We start from the raw sequence: 19,397 nt of genomic DNA, 5'->3' as shown, positions 1-19,397 counted from the left end.
ATGGATCATCTCATCCTTTCAGCCATTCATCCAGAAACCTTCATTGGGTACTTACTGTGTTGCAGGCTTTGTGCTAGACTCTAGAGGGAGAGTGATTAACCAGCCAGAACCAGTCTCTGGATACAGTGTGGATTGGCACAGAGCCTTCTGGACATAAACCATATCCCCAGAAATGGAAAATCTTAATGAACATCATTTACATGTATGTATGACTGCATCAGAGGGTTTACCCCTGGAACAGATGGAAACCATTCTGAATTGTTCTGAATATGTTTATATTTAAATATGTCTCAGATAATAAAATAGAAAGAATGCTTCTTCTGGTGGGAGAGCAGGAACAAAAACTTTCCAAAGCATTGCCCCAGGCACTGCGGATGTCAGGCAGGGCCTCTCTGGGGTTGCTTCATCATCGTTTCTTTTTTCCTAGCTGCCCGGGGCTGCACTTTCTTTGGTAAGACTCTGCCTCTATGCCCTGAGTTGGGAATTCTCCTCTTAGGGGCTGCTTGAGGGGTGCTTCTTTTGAGTTGGAAATTAACCTGGAAAAAAAAAAGAAGCTATGAGAGCACAGAAATCAGTTTTCCATTTCCTAGAACTGAAATTGGAGGAAGACCAGTTTGGACCCTGCTTTACCATGGTTCCAGGTCCTGAGGACAAGGAACTGAGGAGAGTATCACAGCAACCAGTGTGGGTGGTGTCATACAGGCTCGGTTCATATTTCCCCCAAAATGGCACATCATAACTGATAATACACAGGGTGTATCTGGATGAACTTAATGTACATTTATTTTATATGTAATAGAAAAAAAATATCTACACTCAAGGCATGATTTTTGCCAATACTGCTGTTCAAAACAAGAGTTAAGATTCATGGTGCCACAGTCATCACCTGTAAGCGGACTGCATGAGTCACAGGTACTGTGCTCAGGCAAGCCAAAGAATGCCTCAGACCTTCAGCGCTAAACCTTCCAAACCTAATTGTTTGGAAATAGAGACGATACAGATTGTTAGTATGGATTCTTAAATTCTCAGTGTCCTCACGCACTAATGCACTGTTCCCAGCAGTACGCTGAAACCTTCCTTCTGGCCGTGCACACAGAGGTGACAATGCTTCTGACTGACAAGTGTGGGATCTGTGGGCTGTGCAGAAGCCCTAGAGCTCCTGCCCAGGAAGGGAAAGGCGAGGGTGGGGCGCCGTGTTCTAACCACACTCCCTGGAGGCATCCTTGGCTCTCAGGCCCTGGGAATAGGCTGAGCTGCTAAAGCCAGCAGGGAGTTGGAAAACATGTGACAGACAGACCTCTTCATGAGGTTACTTCTTGCCCCTTTGGGAAAAAACCCACAGCCAGCTAGTTCTCCCAAAGCCGGAGAAATCAGAGCCAATTGTACTGTATCAGTACTATTTCTTATATATAGTGACAATATAAGGATCAAGGAAAGGAAAGTCGGGGGGGAGAGAGAGAGACAACAAAATGAGGCGAGGACAGAGGAAATGAAAAGCGTGGGACATCTGGACGGCAGTGAGGGAAGCCACAGGGAAAACACTGGACTCTTGGAGACACTTTAAAGAGTTTTAATTGTAGCACAAAAACCCTCTAGTAAATGATCTTTTTTTCTTTTCTTTCAACCAAGTAGATCTCTGCTTTAGAACGGGAAAGGGACTCAACTGGGATCAGTAAGTGGATTCTTAGTTGTGACTGTACCTGAGAAACGTATCCAAAAGATAAACTTTTCCCCCTCTGAGTTATACGTGATACAATGATGGGTTATATCAATTCATTTAAAGCCTATATGAGAAAGGAGGTAAGATCTTTTGAAGCCTAATTTGTTACTCAAGAGGATTTGTCCTTGTTTGAATTTGCAATTGAATAGACTTACACATAGTGCAAGACTTCTGTAAGCAGCTGCCTAAGTCATTTGATTTTAGGGTAGATGAGGAGCAGGGGGATAACAAGGAAAAAGGGAGAGGGTGCACCGACTGGGAAATCGGGAGCAGGTTATCAGACTGCCAGGGAAGAGCTACTCTCTGCTTTGCGCATCTGCAAGTAGAAGTCATTTATATCCTGCAGAAGAAGGGAGTGGAGGGACTAGGACAGGGGAAAGCGGGAGTTGTCTAGAAATTTCAAAGGAATTTCAAAGTCTTTAAAGAGCTCTTTACTGTGATTCCTATGTTAAAAAAGAGGTTACACATATATACGGAATTTAGAAAGATGGTAACAATAGCCGTGTATACGAGACAGCAAAAGAGACACTGATGTATGGAACAGTCTTTTGGACTCTGTGGGAGAGGGAGAGGGTGGGATGATTTGGGAGAATGGCATTGAAACATGTATAATATCATATATGAAACGAGTTGCCAGTCCAGGTTCTATGCACGATACTGGATGCTTGGGGCTGGTGCACTGGGACGACCCAGAGGGATGGTATGGGGAGGGAGGAGGGAGGAGGGTTCAGGATGAGGAACACGTATATACCTGTGGCAGATTCATGTTGATATATGGCAAAACCAATACAATATTGTAAAGTTAAAAAATTTTTTAAAAGAAAGGAAAAAAAAAAAGTCTCCCCTACTAAAAAAAAAAAAAAGAGGTTACGAACACAGGTGCTGAGCTCAGCACAAGGCCATGTAACAGGCTGGCTGAGAAAGCTGCCCTGAAAGCCCCGCAGAGGCTGGACTCCTGGCTCCCACTTACTCACCATGGGGTACTGGACAAGTTACTCCTGTTCTTTGAGCTTCAGCTTCCTCAGCCACAAATGGGTTTATATACAGGGTTGTTATGAAGGTTAAATGAGATGATTCTGGAAAGGTAATGTCTGACACACAGTAGCTATTCAAAGAATAGTACCTATAACTATTTGAAAAGGCAAGATATTTGACTGCATTGAGTTAACAGGGAAAGGGAAGAAAGGTCTGCTAAGTTCTCAGGATGTATAGAGAAGGAATAGGACAGAGTGAGGGGGCCCAAGGGATAACCCGACATGAGGGAAAGGTCCATAGATGCTCATTAACCAGGACGGCCTCGTTACTTTTCCTTTGTTTGAGAAACCTGAGGATTAGTCTCCATGATCTTTGAGTTTCTTTGGCTCTGAGATCCCAATCCAAAATGACCAAAGATAAAAAGGCCCAGGCTACAGATCAAAAAAGTTTTTCACTTCTCATCCTGTCTATAAAAGAAAGCCTTTTGCAGAGTTGAATATTGAAAAGCACCAAGGTGAGTGGAAAGCAACGCTATCTGGGCACATGGGCACCAGAAGGGGGCAGAGTGCCATCTGGTGGTGGTCCTTACTGATGACGGAGAAGACGGTAAGCCTGTGTATCGGGACAAGGTCTCTGGGGTTTGTTGAGCACTTTCTACATGTAAGTCGCTGTACCAAATGTTTTATGTGCACTTTCTCATTTTAACCTCTTGTGAAAGAGGCATTATTATCACCAGTTAACAGAGGAAGAAACTGAGGATGAGAGCAATCAGGTAATTTGTCCAAGGTCTGCAGACAAGTGAGCTGGATTTAGAATCTGGCAGTGCTTTAATCACAATGCTACGTTAAAGAGAAGGAAAAGGAAAAACCAAAAGAAATGGGGAAGGATGTAACACAAGAATGATAGGAGAAAAATTAGCATATGGGAGCACTAATTTTGCTTTTCTTAGGTGGTGAAAGAGGGAAGCTTGGCAGAGGTTAGAACTACACAATTGACTATTTGTAACTCTGCTTACGCGAGCTTTACAGTGCTCTGTAGAGGTCAGCCTAACTTACCAGCTTGGGTTCCGCAGGACCCACGGTCACACTCACGGTCTCTGGGTCGAACCCAGGTGCTGTGGCAGTGACCGTGTAGGTACCCGGAAGCAGCAGCCGGAAGTAATCGCCATGGGCACCTAAAAGTTACAAGGATATAACTCAGTCCACTGATGAGAAATCTGCCCCAGATGAGGCTTTGATATGAGAAACAATCTGAGGGGTTTAGCTGACCACAAGCTTAACTTTTTTAAACAGCATGATGAAACTGGTAAAGATCTAAAACAATCATAGGCTGTCATAACATTTTAAGATCATGGGCCTCAGCTCCCAGGAAGTAGAATTTTCACTGTGCTCTGCAGTGAGAGTACTATGTTTAATTTTAGATCCTGCATGCATTTGAAAACAAACTCATGTCCACTGAAGGGTCACTAGGAGAAAGGTTGAAAGATTTATGAATGTTTTTCCTGGTAAAGAGATGACATGAGACCTTTGTTTCAATGTCTGAAAAGTCATTGTGAAGAAACGATGTCTACATTAAAGAAATAAGAATGAGGACAGAAGTAAAAATTTGACAAAATATAAGTTACCAAAAAAGGAATGAACTGCCTTTTGAAATTGTGAGCAGGCTGAATGGAATGAGGGGCTCTAGAAAAGCTACACAGTTGTGCAGTGCGCAACCTGTACCAGTGGACATGATTCAAACAACCCAATCTCAGTGGTGTTGTATAAGTGTAATTTTTTTTTAATTGGAGAATAATTGCTTTACAATGTTTTGGTTGTCTCTGCCATACATCAACACAAATCAATAATAATTATAAATATATATATATATCCCTTCCCACCTGAGCCTTCCTCTCTTGTATGTAATTTTGTATTGAGTGGGAGGGCTGGACTAAATGACCTAAATATCTGATTTTGAGAATCTTATTTCTAATATTTCTTCCATCACCATCAAAAGGGGAAAATAAAACTGAAAAGAAAGCCTGTTTCTCAAGACAGGGATGTAGTATTTTAGCTAATGACTTTATATCTCTTTAGAATAAATTATGTCTGTGCTTTTAAAATTCTTTTTATTGTAATAGCAATGAAGAACTGACATAATAAATGCAATTAAGAATGAGAGATAAATAATGAAGAAGTCTCTGCCACCTATAACGTCTATAATTTACTTTAAAATTCCTTAGTAAAAGCAGTGTGTTATAATGCATACACTGGATACTTTGTTATATCCTAGGGACTGTCATTTTCTTTAATTAGAGGCTCCAACTAGGAGTGGTTAGCTACCACTGTACCAGAAAGGCCTAATTCCAGATGCAGCTATTACAATGGCTTCAGCTATCTTTATCTTTTAGCAACACTAGATGCTTTGCTAAGTAGCATAATGAACATTAGCAATGAGCTCTTCCAGTAGTGAAATGAGTAATTTATCAATTTAGCATCCTGTGTGTTAGAAGTGGGTTCTTATTGCTGAAATTCGTGGAGTTCAACATATGTTGATTGACTAGAATGAGACATTTCCCACCCTTGCGTGAATAGGATATAAGAATCTAACAAGCCCTGAAGCTCTTGGGGGTGTCAGAGTGTGGTTCCCTAAACAGTCCTGGGTCCAGTCACTGGACTGGAAGGATCTGGTATCTGATGCTTGACTATGAGTCTACAGAATTCTGCTTTTAGAATGTTGTTGCCTTTGCCTTGAATGAACTGTTCATGGAAGAGGTGTCAGGAGCACCTTAAAGAATGTAAGTTATCTCCTTAAAATTTAGATTTCATCCAGTTTAAACAGATTGAGCTGTAAGGTGCCTGCTTGGTACAGTTACATGGTGAAATGTGGCTGAGCCATGCTGGTATCAAGATTGGGGGAGGCAGGCAAATCTCACCTGCCCCTAGCCACTGGAAGCTACTGCTCTACATGAAAAACCAACCAAACACCACCAAACCCCTAAGAGTTGGGCCTGATCAAACTGGGCTGGGGCAGTTTGCAATACCATTGTGCTGTGAGATAGTCTGTACCATTCTAGGTTTCAAGTTGGTTCCACAAGACCTGCTCCCACCATCAATCTTGCCCTCAGGGAGCCTACTATGGAATACGTCTTACCAACGTTTTCCTAAACAGAGCTGTAGCGAAATGCCTGGCTTGGGGTCAAGACTAAACACCAGTTTTACAGTCCTTTTCTTTTCTATCCCATTTCACATCAGTATGAGAGCTATTAATAACCTCAATCCCAGAAAACACTCCTAACAAAGTATGAGGCAGTGACTCCTGAATGCTGAGAGAGATGTTCACATTTGCATCTTCCTGGCCCTGTCTCTTAATTCCTGTCCTCAATCCTGTTATCCTTCCTTCCTCCAATCCCTCTACCTCCCATGTCCTTGACATCCCTGCTGGTCTCACTGGCTTACAAACTGGCTTCCTGACTATGCTGAAGACAGTGAAGCAGTAAAGGCTCCCTTCTCACCTCACAAAGCAGTGGCCACCTACCCGAAGTGACATCATGATTAATCCCACCGACAGAAATGACAGCATCCGCAAGATTATTATAATTCTCATCCCTCACCATTCCCTTGATGCCCTGGTGGACCTGTAGGAAAGTTTATAGTGTACAGTGATGCTCACAGAACATTTGTGCCATGTTTGAGAGTCCTCGAAGCCCTTCCCCATGTGCTACTGCACTTGATATTCACAAAGATTATGGTAACAGATTCTTGATTGGTCTTTCTGTTCTCACCACAATTCCCAGTAATCTCAAAACAGCAGTCAGATTGATCCTGTTAAAATCTAAGTCAAATCGTGTCACTAATCTCCTTTCCCGGAGAAGGCAATGGCACCCCACTCTAGCACTCTTGCCTGGAAAATCCCATGGATGGAGGAGCCTGGTGGGCCACAGTCCATGGGGGCGCTAAGAGTTGGACACGACTGAGCGACTTCACTTTCACTTTTCACTTTCATGCATTGGAGAAGGAAACGGCAACCCACTCCAGTGTTCTTGCCTGGAGAATCCCAGGGACGGGGGAGCCTGGTGGGCTGCCGTCTATGGGGTTGCACAGAGTCGGACACGACTGAAGCGACTTAGCAGCAGCAGCAATCTCCTTTCTACCTCTATGAATGTGACTACTCTTCATACCTCATATAAATAAAATTGCTGTTTTTTTGTGACTTGCTCATTTCACCTAGCATAATGTCCTCTAGGTTCATCCACACTGCAGCACATGGCAGAATTTCCTTCTCCCTTAAGGCTGTGTGTCCACTGTGTGTCTATACCACATTTTGTTTGTCCTTTTATCCACCAGTGGACACTGGGTTGCTCTCACCTTTTGGCTACTGTGAACAATGCTGCTCTGAATACAGGTGTACAAATAACTCTTTGAGATCCTGCTTTTAGTTCTTCTGGATATATACCCTGAATTGGTTTTGCAGGATCATATGGCGGCTCTGTTTTTAATTTTTTTTCAGGAACCACCACATTGTTTTTTCATAGTGGCTACACCATTTTACATTCCCACCAACACTGCACCAGTGTTCTAATTTCTTCACAACACTTGCTATTTTCCATCATTGTTTTTAAATTTGTCTTTTTATAGCAGCCATCTTAATGAGTGTGAGGTGGTATTTCACTGTGGCTTTGATTTACATTTCTCCAGCGATTCTGAGCATTTTAATCTGCTTACTGTTGGCCTTGCATTTGCTACTATGACTTCATCAGGGAGCCCCCTTTCCCCTAGATTTCTGAACCATTTACTCCCTTACCTCCTGTAAGTCTGTTTAAATGTTACTTTCTCTGTAAGGCCTTCTTCATAGCATTTTGCATTTAACGTGTTACAAATTATTTTATTTATCGTCTGCCTCTCCTTACTGGAATATGAGCTGCATGCATGCAGAGATATATATTTGCTTACTCTTAATCCTCAGCACAGAGTACAGTCTCTGACAGATAGCTGTGCTCAACAAAGTGGAATGAATTAATTTCACTGGTAGAAAAGCTGAGATCTAGTGTATTGAGTCAGAGCAAAAGTCAGACCTGAGTCATTCAAAATACCTTGCCTACCATCAGAAAACACTTCCCTTTCTGTAAGCAGGACACTTGAAATACGGAATTTACCTGTTCCAAGAATTGGATGAGGGCTTCCCTATTACCCAGCCACTCGCGCTGTAATTCCCCTTGCAGCGGAAACTTGTCACAACTAAGTTCCAGCGTGATCTCAAAGCAATTGGTATGGAGATAATTGAAGTCTTGCATTCCTAGGGGAAAGAGAGCAGGGGCAGAGTTGTATAATCAAGTTCCCACTCAACACTCAATTTCTCCACACTCTTCCCCATCACCTGCTGTTCTACCTCTTCATCTCCATTATTTTTCTCCTCCATAAGCCCTTTCCCCAGTTTTCAAATTCACATGCCTATCTATCTTTCCAGTTTTCTCCCTTCACAAATGCCCACTGTGTGGTCTCCATTCTCTACTTCTTCCATTTCATGACTTAAATTCACTTCTTGTCTCTCTCATCATACCAAGGTCTGCTTATTACTCATGCCTCCATATCAGACAATTACTGCCCTCAAGGGATAGATTCTTCTCTTGGACTGTGATATTCTTCAGATCTGGGAGGTCGGAGATGAGATGGTTATCTTGCTTTCACATCCTTTCTCCTACCTGAGAACACAGCACCAACTTGAAAATAGTTATCCTAGAAAAACAGACTCCACAGAAAGCAGAAGGCAGTTATAGTTTTTCTTCATCAAATGCTTGCCTGTTTCTATCCTGTATATTATTCAATTGAATCAATCACTTTTGAATATATTTCTGATCATTAGAATGGTATTTATATCACAAACTTATTGGGATTAAAAATTATTCATCTAATCAACTTTTTACCTGCTCTCTAAGCTGATGAGTGCAACCACCTCTTATTAAAAGAATAGGGAAAGTTGGAGAACAACTCTAGCCTGTTACATTGATTCTCTCCCTGAATCAGAATTACCTAGAAGGCTGTGACTTCCAGCCAAATACAAACTGCTAGGCCTCAGCCCCAGAGTTTCTGACTCAGTATGTATCCAGTACTTGCTTTTTTTTTTAAACAAGTTCCCAGGTGATGCTGATGATGCTGGTCTAGAAACCTCACTATCATCTTGATATAAACTTCATGATCTTGGAATTACACCCATTTAACCAGTAATGCTGAAGAAGCTGAAGTTGAATGGTTCTATGAAGACCTACAAGACCTTTTAGAACTAACGCCCAAAAAAGATGTCCTTTTCATTATAGGGGACTGGAATGCAAAAGTAGGAATTCAAGAAACACCTGGAGTAACAGGCAAATTTGGCCTTGGAATATGGAATGAAGCAGGGCAAAGGCTAATAGAGTTTTGCCAAGAAAATGCACTGGTCATAGCAAACATCCTCTTCCAACAACACAAGAGAAGACTCTACACATGGACCTCACCAGATGGTCAATACCGAAATCAGATTGATTATGTTCTTTGCAGCCAAAGATGAAGAAGCTCTATACAGTCAACAAAAACAAGACCGGGAGCTGACTATGGCTCAGATCATGAACTCCTTATTACCAAATTCAGACTTAAATTGAAGAAAGTAGGGAAACCCACTAGACCATTCAGGTATGACCTAAATCAAATCCCTTATGATTATACAGTGGAAGTGAGAAATAGATTTAAGGGACTAGATCTGATAGATAGAGTGCCTGATGAACTATGGAATGAAGTTCGTGACATTGCACAGGAGACAGGGATCAAGACCATCCCCATGGAAAAGAAATGCAAAAAAGCAAAATGGCTGTCTGGGGAGGCCTTACACATAGCTGTGAAAAGAAGAGAAGTGAAAAGCAAAGGAGAAAAGGAAAGATATAAGCATCTGAATGCAGAGTTCCAAAGAATAGCAAGGAGAGATAAGAAAGCCTTCCTCAGCGATCAATGCAAAGAAATAGAGGAAAACAACAGAATGGGAAAGACTAGAGATCTCTTCAAAAAAATCAGAGATACCAAGGGAACATTTCATGCAAAGATGGGCTCGATAAAGGACAGAAATGGTATGGACCTAACAGAAGCAGAAGATACTAAGAAGAGGTGACAAGAATACACAGAAGAACTGTACAAAAAAGATCTTCACGACCCAGATAATCACGATGGTGTGATCACTGACCTAGAGCCAGACATCCTGGAATGTGAATTCAAGTGGGCCTTAAAAGCATCACTACAAACAAGGCTAGAGGAGGTGATGGAATTCCAGTTGAGCTATTTCAAATCCTGAAAGATTTGGATGCTGTGAAAGTGCTGCAATCAATATGCCAGCAAATTTGGAAAACTCAGCAGTGGCCACAGGACTGGAAAAGGTCAGTTTTCATTCCAATCCCAAAGAAAGGCAATGCCTAAGAATGCTCAAACTACTGCACAATTGCACTCATCTCACACGCTAGTAAAGTAATGCTCAAAATTCTCCAAGCCAGGCTTCAGCAATATGTGAACCGTGAACTTCCAGATGTTCAAGCTGGTTTTAGAAAAGGCACAGGAACCAGAGATCAAATTGCCAACATCCGCTGGATCATCTAAAAAGCAAGAGATTTCCAGAAAAACATCTATTTCTGCTTTATTGACTATACCAAAGCCTTTGACTGTGTGGATCACAATAAACTATGGAAAATTCTGAAAGAGATGGGAATAGCAGACCACCTGACCTGCCTCTTGAGAAACCTATATGCAGGTCAGGAAGCAACAGTTAGAACTGGACATGGAACAACAGACTGGTTCCAAATAGGAAAAGGAGTACGTCAAGGTTGTATATTGTCACCCTGCTTATTTAAGTTATATGCAGAGTACATCATGAGAAACGCTGGACTGGAAGAAGCACAAGCTGGAATCAAGATTGCAAGGAGAAATATCAATAACCTCAGATATGCAGATGTCACCACCCTTATGGCAGAAAGTGAAGAGGAACTCAAAAGCCTCTTGATGAAAGTGAAAGAGGAGAGTGAAAAAGTTGGCTTAAAGCTCAACATTCAGAAAACAAAGATCATGGCATCTGGTCCCATCACTTCATGGGAAATGGAGAAACAGTGGAAACAGTGTCAGACTGTATTTTTTTGGGCTCTAAAATCACTGCAGATGGTGACTGCAGCCATGAAATTAAAAGACGCTTACTCCTTGGAAAGAAAGTTATGACCAGCCTAGATAGCATATTGAAAAGCAGAGACATTACTTTGCCAATAAAGGTCCGTCTAGTCAAGGCTATGGTTTTTCCTGTGGTCATGTATGGATGTGAGAGTTGGACTGTGAAGAAAGCTGAGCGCTGAAGGATTGATGCTTTTGAACTGTGGTGTTGGAGAAGACTCTTGAGAGTCCCTTGGACTGCAAGGAGATCCAACCAGTCCATTCTGAAGGAGATCAGCCCTGGGATTTCTTTGGAAGGAATGATGCTAAAGCTGAAACTCCAGTACTTTGGCCACCTCATGCGAAGAGTTGACTCATTGGAAAAGACTCTGATGCTGGGAGGGATTGGGGGCAGGAGGAGAAGGGGACAACAGGATGAGATGGCTGGATGGCATCACTGACTGGATGGACGTGAGTCTGAGTGAACTCCGGGAGGTGGTGATGGACAGGGAGGCCTGGCGTGCTGCGATTCATGGGGTCGCAAAGAGTCGGACACGACTGAGCGACTGAACTGAACTGAAGTGAATTAGGGGTAATCACGATGGTGTGATCACTGACCTATAGCCAGACATCCTGGAATGTGAAGTCAAGTGGGCCTTAGAAAGCATCACCTCGAACAAAGCTAGTTGAGGTGATGGAATTCCAGTTGAGCTATTTCAAATCCTGAAAGATGATGCTGTGAAAGTGCTGCAATCAATATGCCAGCAAATTTGGAAAACTCAGCAGTGGCCACAGGACTGGAAAAGGTCAGTTTTCATTCCAATCCCAAAGAAAGGCAATGCCAAAGAATGCTCAAACTACCGCACAACTGCACTCATCTCACATGCTAGTAAAGTAATGCTCAAAATTCTCCAATCCAGGCTTCAGCAATATGTGAACCATGAACTTCCTGATGTTCAAGCTGGTTTTAGAAAAGGCACAGGAACCAGAGATCAAATTGCCAACATCCGCTGGATCATGGAAAAAGCAAGAGAGTTCCAGGAAAACATCTATTTCTGCTTTATTGACTATGCCAAAGCCTTTGACTATGTGGATCACAATAAACTATGGAAAATTCTGAAAGAGATGGGAATACCAGACCACCTGACCTGCCTCTTGAGAAATCTATTTGCAGGTCAGGAAGCAACAGTTAGAACTGGACATGGAACAACAGACTTGTTCCAAATAGGAAAAGGAGTACATCAAGGCTGTATATTGTCACCCTGTTTATTTAACTTATATGCAGAGTACATCATGAGAAACGCTGGACTGGAAGAAGCACAAGCTGGAATCAAGATTGCCAGGAGAAATATCAATAACCTCAGATATGCAGATGACACCACCCTTAAGGCAGAAAGTGAAGAGGAACTAAAAAGCCTCTTGGTGAAAGTGAAAGAGGAGAGTGAAAAAGTTGGCTTAAAGCTCAACATTCAGAAAACAAAGATCATGGCATCTGGTCCCATCACTTCATGGGAAATAGATGGGGAAACAGTGGAAACAGTGTCAGACTTTATTTTTGGGGGCTCCAAAATCACTGCAGATGGTGACTGCAGCCATGAAATTAAAAGACGCTTACTCCTTGGAAGGAATGTTATGACCAACCTAGATAGTATATTGAAAAGCAGAGATATTACTTTGCCAACAAAGGTCTGTCTAGTCAAGGCTATGGTTTTTCCAGTGGTCGTGTATGGATGTGAGAGTTGTACTGTGAAGAAAGCTGAGCACTGAAGAATTGATGCTTTTGAACTGTGGTGTTGGAGAAGACTCTTGAGAGTCCCTTGGACTGCAAGGAGATCCAACCAGTCCATCCTAAAGATCAGTTCTGGGTGTTCACTGGAAGGACTGATGCTGAAGCTGATACTCCAGTACTTTGGCCACCTCATGCGAAGAGTTGACTCATTGGAAAAGACCCTAATGCTGGGAGGGATTGGGGGCAGGAGAAGAAGGGGACGACAGAGGATAAGGTGGCTGGATGGCATCACCGACTCGATAGACGTGAGTTTGAGTGAACTCTGGGAGGTGGTGATGGACAGGGAGGCCTGGCGTGCTGTGATTCATGGGGTCGCAAAGAGCCGGACATGACTGAGCGACTGAACTGAACTGAACTGAATGACTAAATGATTAATGATTTAGTGGAGGCATGGGTTATGCTATCTCAGAAAATGGGAAAGGAAAGGGAGGAACAAGTATTTGAAAAAGTATACTTTATGTTCTAAATTTGGGAGGGGGTACATGCAGGAGACCTGGGTTCGATCCCTGGGTTGGGAAGATCCCTTGGAGAAGGAAACGGCAATCCACTCCAGTACTATTGCCTGGAAAATCCCATGGACAGAGGAGCCTGGTAGGCTACAGTCCATGGGGTCGCAAAGAGTCGGACACTACTGAGCAACTTCATGTTCACGTTCACTTATTGCTTTGGGGCTTCCCAGATGGCGCTAGTGGTTAAGAACCTGCCTGCCAAAGCAGGAGACTTGAGAGACGTGGGTTTAAACCCTGGGTAGGGAAGATCCCCTGGAGAAGGAAATGACAACCCATTCCAATATTCTTGCCTGGAGAATCCCATGGACAGAGGAGCCTGGTGGGCTACAGTTCATGGGGTCGCATAGAGTCGGACATGACTGAATCGACTTAGCACGCAGGCACTTATTGCTTTGACCCTGATTCTGGGAAAGACTGAATGCAAAAGGAGAAGGGGGCTGCAGGGGATGAGATGGTTAAACAGAATCACCAACACAATGGACATGAATTTGAGCAAACTCTAAGAGATGGTGGAAGACAGAGGACCTGGCATGCTGCAGTCTGTGGAGTCTCAAAGAGTTGGACATAACTTAGTGACTAAACAAAAACTTACTACTTTCCTAAACAAAGGTCCGTCTAGTCAAGGCTATGGTTTTTCCAGTGGTCATATATGGATGTGAGGGTTAGACTGTAAAGAAACCTGAGCGCCGAAGAATTGATGCTTTTGAACTGTGGTGTAGGAGAAGACTCTTGAGAGTTCCTTGGACTGCAAGGAGATCCAACCAGTCCATTCTAAAGGAGATCAGTCCTGGGTGTTCTTTGGAAGGATTGATGCTGAAGCTGAAACTCCAATACTTTGGCCACCTCATGTGAAGAGTTAAGACTCTGATGCTGGGAGGGATTGGGGGCAGGAGGATAAGGGGATGACAGAGGATGAGATGGCTAGAGGGCATCACTGACTTGATGGACAAGAATTTGGGTGAACTCCGGGAGTTGGTGATGGACAAGGAGGCCTGGCGTGCTGCAGTTCATGGGGTCGCAAAGAGTCGGACACCACTGAGCGACTGAACTGAACTGAACTGAATGTAAATCAAAGAAAGTAAAGTTCAGTCTTCTTGCTTTGGATTCAAGTGAGTTTTTGGCCACAAGAAGTCTGTCATCTTCCTAGTACATGATGACTTGCTAACCTTCCTCCTTCCCAGTCCCCATAGGACAAGCCATCAGCTCAGCCCTCACCAGTGAGTTTCTACTACCTGGGCTCTGACAGGTCAGGTGTGAGAGGATGGGAGAAGATTGCTGCTGCAACATGATTCCTAAGAGAACCTGGTTTCCTGCTTCAGCTCTTACCTATCCTTAGGTTCTTTATCTACTGAAGGTTTGTAAACAGAGGTTACATCTTGACCCTCAGTGATGGGAAAAGCCCAAAGAATAGAGAGAAGAGCCTCTTGCTAGAGGTGTCTGCTATGTTATCAGTGGCCAATGTCCATGGCAAATCCCTGCTGATGGGAGATGGGCAGGCAGGGTACAAAGAGCACATATCAGAGGAATTGTCTGTCTAGCCTGGCATCTCTCTTCATCTTTGCTATATGAGGCATACCTCATGCCACTTTAGAAAAATCTTCATATTTATAAAGCAGGCATTTCCAAATGCTCTATGTGCATTATTTTATTTAATACTTACGTAAAAATCATAATGCAAGTAGTGTTATTCTTAAAGTACAAATGAGGAAACTGAAGCACAGAGAAGTTAGGTAATTAGCCTAAAGCCACATAACTAGTGAATGGGCAAGCTGGGTTTCAACCCAATGTAACCTTAGAGACCACACTCTTAACCACTTGACTACATTCCTATGATCTAATCCACTATGTGAACCATCAGTTCTAAAGGACCACACAGTGTTCCAACCTCCATTTTAAAGAATTAGAAGATGATGTTAAATGCCAACTTAAGGCTTCTCATTTTTCAGATCTCTGCTGTTGCTGCTACTAAGTCGCTTCAGTCATGTCCGACTCTGTGTGACCCCATAAATGGCAGCCCACCAGGCTCCCCTGTCCCTGGGATTCTCCAGGCAAGAATACTGGAGTGGGTTGCCATTTCCTTCTCCAATTTGTGAAAGTGAAAGTGAATTCGCTCAGTCATGTCCTACTCTTAGCGACTCCATGGACTGCAGCCTACCAGGCTCCTCCGTCCATGGGATTTTCCAGGCAAGAGTACTGGAGTGGGTTGCCATGTCCTTCTCCAATCTCTACTTGAATGCAAAATAGCATTCCTGTCATATCTCTGACAGGATGCAAAAATCAATTGACAATTTAAAAGGAGAAATGAGTCCCAGTCTACTTCAGCTTACAGCACTCTTGTGCCCAGCATTCTTCTTACCCTTGCTGAGGGAATACCAGGAAGCCCCATTGGTGATGCCGTCTGGGAAGTAATCCCCACAGTTCCAACCTTGGTGCATCCATCCATGTGCATAGGAGTAGATCTTCGCCAGCTACAGGTAAAGTGGGTGAAAAATGATCTTGAGTGTCCCCAACTCATATGGCAATGCTCATACTCAGAAGCAGGGTGAGGCTAAGAACCCCACTAGGTAGAAACAATTGATTATTTCCTTTTGTGAAAGAAAATACCAGGAGAAATGGAGAGATGGTGTGTGTGTGTGTGTGTGTGTGGAATGGACTAGAGTTAGGAGATCTATCTCCTGCTGTTCCCACTATATTGGGCCTAAATTTCTTCAAGTGCAAAATGAGGGGTGGCATTCAATCATGCATGAGCTCTCTTCCAAGTGTGCCTCAGTTTCCACCTGAGTTTTGCAAGAGAGAATCAAGAAGCAAGTCAGACAGGTCTTCATCACAAAAGGAATTATGTATTGGGAGTGAGAGATGTGTGTTAAAGGGACAGGGATATATTCAAAATCTCTATCATTTTCTTTCATTACTATTTTATAACAATGGACAAAAAGAGATTACTAGAGAAGAAAATATAATAATATATTTGCTTTGCAAAGCAACAACTGGTGTTATTCTCTATGTAATTCATTAACTGTTGAATTCATGTTATCATTATAGGAGAATTCCCTGGAGTCCAGTGGTTAGGACTTGGTGCTTTCAATGTGGGGACCCGGTTCAATCCTCAGCCAGGGAACTCAGATCCCACAAGTCATGAGACTCGGCCAGGAAAAAAAAAAAAAAGAAACTGAAATACTAAATAATGTCATTATTTTATTGAAAGAAAGTGAAAGTGAAGTCGCTCAGTTGATCCGACTCTTTGCGACCCCGTGGACTGTAGCCCACCAGGCTTCTCCACCCATGGAATTTTCCAGGCATGAGTACTGGAGTGGGTTACCATTTCCTTCTCCAGGGGATCTTCCCAACCCAAGGATTGAACCCGGGTCTCCCGCATTGCAGGCAGACGCTTTACCATCTGAGCCGCCAGGGAATTCCAATTATTTTATTAATTATATATTATTAAGAATATTAACTATAAAATAGCTAATCTGTTAATTTTATTCTATTGCTGTTTTGAGCTATTATATAAGCCTTTTTCCTATGCATGGTATATTTTACATTTATACAGCCATATTACTATAAAACTGCAAATTAGAGCCCCTGAAATTCATATTTAATGCTCTAGCTTACCACCAGCACTATCAGACTTTCAGTATATTTCTTCCTTATCACTAACAAGTATTTTTTACATTGTGGTAACTGTACTATAAAGCTTTCCTATTTATTTACTTTTTCATAAATGTATGGTTTATCACTCAAAACAAACTGTAACATACTAGATTGTAAGCTCCTAATGAGCAGGAGGTATTTTCAATCATTTTCTGTTGACTCATTCCTAATAGGGTCCTGTGTTAACTGATTTGACTTCTGTCACTCTCCTGAGCCCCACTTTCCTCTTCCTGGACAGATGGCCATTCTGCATACCTTCTGGAAAAGCTTGTCATCAGGCGTGGGGGTATTGGCAGTGCGGCGGAAACCTCGGACCCGGTGCCCAAGGGACTTGTCATATGGATAATTGGCTACCACTGCCCCTCCGTGGAGATTGGCTGAAAGGACAAAGTTGAAGGATCGGATCCACTGTATCACAGCCTGGGTCTCGGGTTCCACCTGAGGAGAGATGAGAGCTTGGTGGTGAAGCTACAACTAAAGCCAGATGGCTGTTCACATGAGTTTTGTCAGGAAGTGGCCTGAAAGGATGGCATGTCTGACAGGAAGTGGCCTGAGAGGATGGCATGCCTGAATAAAGCAAAGAGAGTTCTACCAGATATAAGAAGTGCAGACAGGGAAATTTTGATCTTTTGCTTGACAGTGTAACAAATTAGGTGAATGGAACACTTTCAAAATGAAATCTCATGTGGAATCCCACTATTAAAAATAGCTAAAAAGACATCATGTAGGGCAGTGAAACTATTGTGCATGATGCAAAATGGTAGATAAATGTCATGATACGTTTGTGAAAACCCACAGAAGATACAACATGAAGAGTGAACCCTAATGGAAACTATGAATTTTTGGGTAATGATGACAAGTCAATGTAGGTTCATCATTGCAATAAATGTACCACTCTGGTGGGAGATGTTGATAATGGGAAGCAGGGAATATGTGGTACCATTCTATATTTTCCATTCAATTTTGCTGTGAACCTAAAATTCCTTAAAAAAAAAATAAAGTCTCTTAAATAAAAAAGGGGGAGAAAGGAGGAAAAAGAGCAATTTGAAGAGGAGTAGCACAGGGTTTCGGAACTCAGAATTCCAATTTGGCCTCTCTTGTGTAACAAAGAAAGGGTTCTTCAACTTACCCACTTTTCCAGTAGCTTCTGGAGCTGCAGAAATTTGGAGTTTAATAAATGTGTCTGAAAATTACAGGTTTACAACAATGATTTTCAACCTCTTCCTACTCCCAACACATCTGCTGTAATGTCAACATGTAGAATGTTCTCCTGTCAGTTCAGTTCAGTTCAGTTGCTCAGTCGTATCTGACTCTTTGCGACCCCATGGACTGCAGCATGCCAGGCCACCCTGTTCATCACCAACTCCCAGAGTTTACTCAAACTCATGCCCATTGAGTCGGTGATGCCATCCAACCATCTCATCCTCTGTTGTCCCCTTCTCCTCCCACTCTCAATCTTTCCCAGCATCAGGGTCTTATTAAATGAGTCAGCTCTTCACATTAGGTGGCCAAAGTATTGGAGTTTCAGCTTCAACATCAGTCCTTCCAATGAACACTCAGGACTGATCTCCTTTAGGATGGACTGGTTGGATCTCCTTGCAGTTCAAGGGACTCTCAAGAGTCTTCTCCAGCACCACAGTTTGAAAGTATCGGGTGCTCAGCTTTCTTTATAGTCCAACTCTTACATCCATACATGACTACTGGAAAAACCATAGCTTTCACTAGATGGACCTTTGTTGACAAAGTAATATCTCTGCTTTTTAATATGCTGTCTAGGTTGGTCATAACTTTTCTTCCAAGGAGTAAGCATCTTTTAATTTCATGGCTGCACTCACCATCTGCAGTGATTTTGGAGCCAAAAAAATAAATAAATAAATAAAGTCTGCCACTGTTTCCCCTGTTTCCCCATCTATTCGCCATGAAGTGATGGGACTGGATGCCATGATCTTAGTTTTCTGAATGTTGAGCTTTAAGCCAACTTTTTCACTCTCCCCTTTCACTTTCACCAAGAGGCTCTTTAGTTCTTCTTCATGTTCTGCCATAAGGGTGGTGTCATCTGCATATCTGAGGTTATTGATATTTCTCCCGGCAATCTTGAGTCCAGCTTGTGTTTCATCCAGCCCAGCGTTTCTCATGATGTACTCTGTATATAAGTTAAATAAGCGGGGTGACAATATACAGCCTTGATGTACTCCTTTTCCTATTTGGAACCAGTCTGTTCTTCATGTCCAGTTCTAACTGTTACTTCCTGACCTGCATACAGGTATCTCAAGAGGCAGGTCAGGCGGTCTGGTATGCCCATCTCATTCAGAATTTTCCACAGTTTATTGTAATCCACACAGTCAAAGGCTTTGGTATAGTCAATAAAGCAGAAATAGATGTTTTTCTGGAACTCTCTTGCTTTTTCCATGATCCAGCGGATGTTGGCAATTTGATCTCTGGTTCCTGTGCCTTTTCTAAAACCAGCTTGAACATCAGGAAGTTCACGGTTCACATATTGCTGAAGCCTGGCTTGGAGAATTTTGAGCATGACTTTACTAGTGTGTGCGATAAGTGCAATTGTGTGGTAGTTTGAGCATTCTTAGGCATTGCCTTTCTTTGGGATTGGAATGAAAACTGACCTT

General features: G+C 42.7%; 1 protein-coding gene across 4 annotated transcripts in view; it reads right to left on the bottom strand.

Annotated features, from left to right (window-relative positions):
• Positions 1–254: 254 nt before the first annotated feature.
• CPN1 (carboxypeptidase N subunit 1) overlaps positions 255–19,397 on the bottom strand; it is a 49,299-nt gene continuing 30,156 nt past the window's right edge. For 2 of the 4 annotated variants that reach the window (XM_027528810.1, XM_027528809.1), the window contains 6 exons: positions 17,029–17,211; positions 15,479–15,590; positions 7,830–7,969; positions 6,212–6,311; positions 3,751–3,869; positions 255–536 (listed from right to left, as the gene is read on the bottom strand). In XM_027528810.1, the coding sequence (XP_027384611.1) occupies positions 378–536; positions 3,751–3,869; positions 6,212–6,311; positions 7,830–7,969; positions 15,479–15,590; positions 17,029–17,211 (813 nt within the window). In that variant the 3' untranslated portion in view covers positions 255–377. The remainder of the gene's footprint in view (positions 537–3,750; positions 3,870–6,211; positions 6,312–7,829; positions 7,970–15,478; positions 15,591–17,028; positions 17,212–19,397) is intronic. The other 2 variants (XM_027528812.1, XM_027528811.1) reach the window with 2 other exon arrangements.

The sequence above is a fragment of the Bos indicus x Bos taurus genome, chromosome 26 (assembly GCF_003369695.1).
Source record: "Bos indicus x Bos taurus breed Angus x Brahman F1 hybrid chromosome 26, Bos_hybrid_MaternalHap_v2.0, whole genome shotgun sequence".
NCBI classification, from domain to species: Eukaryota; Metazoa; Chordata; class Mammalia; order Artiodactyla; family Bovidae; genus Bos; species Bos indicus x Bos taurus.
Note: the sequence above shows the minus strand (reverse complement) of the source record. Positions and strands in the feature narration are given on the sequence as shown.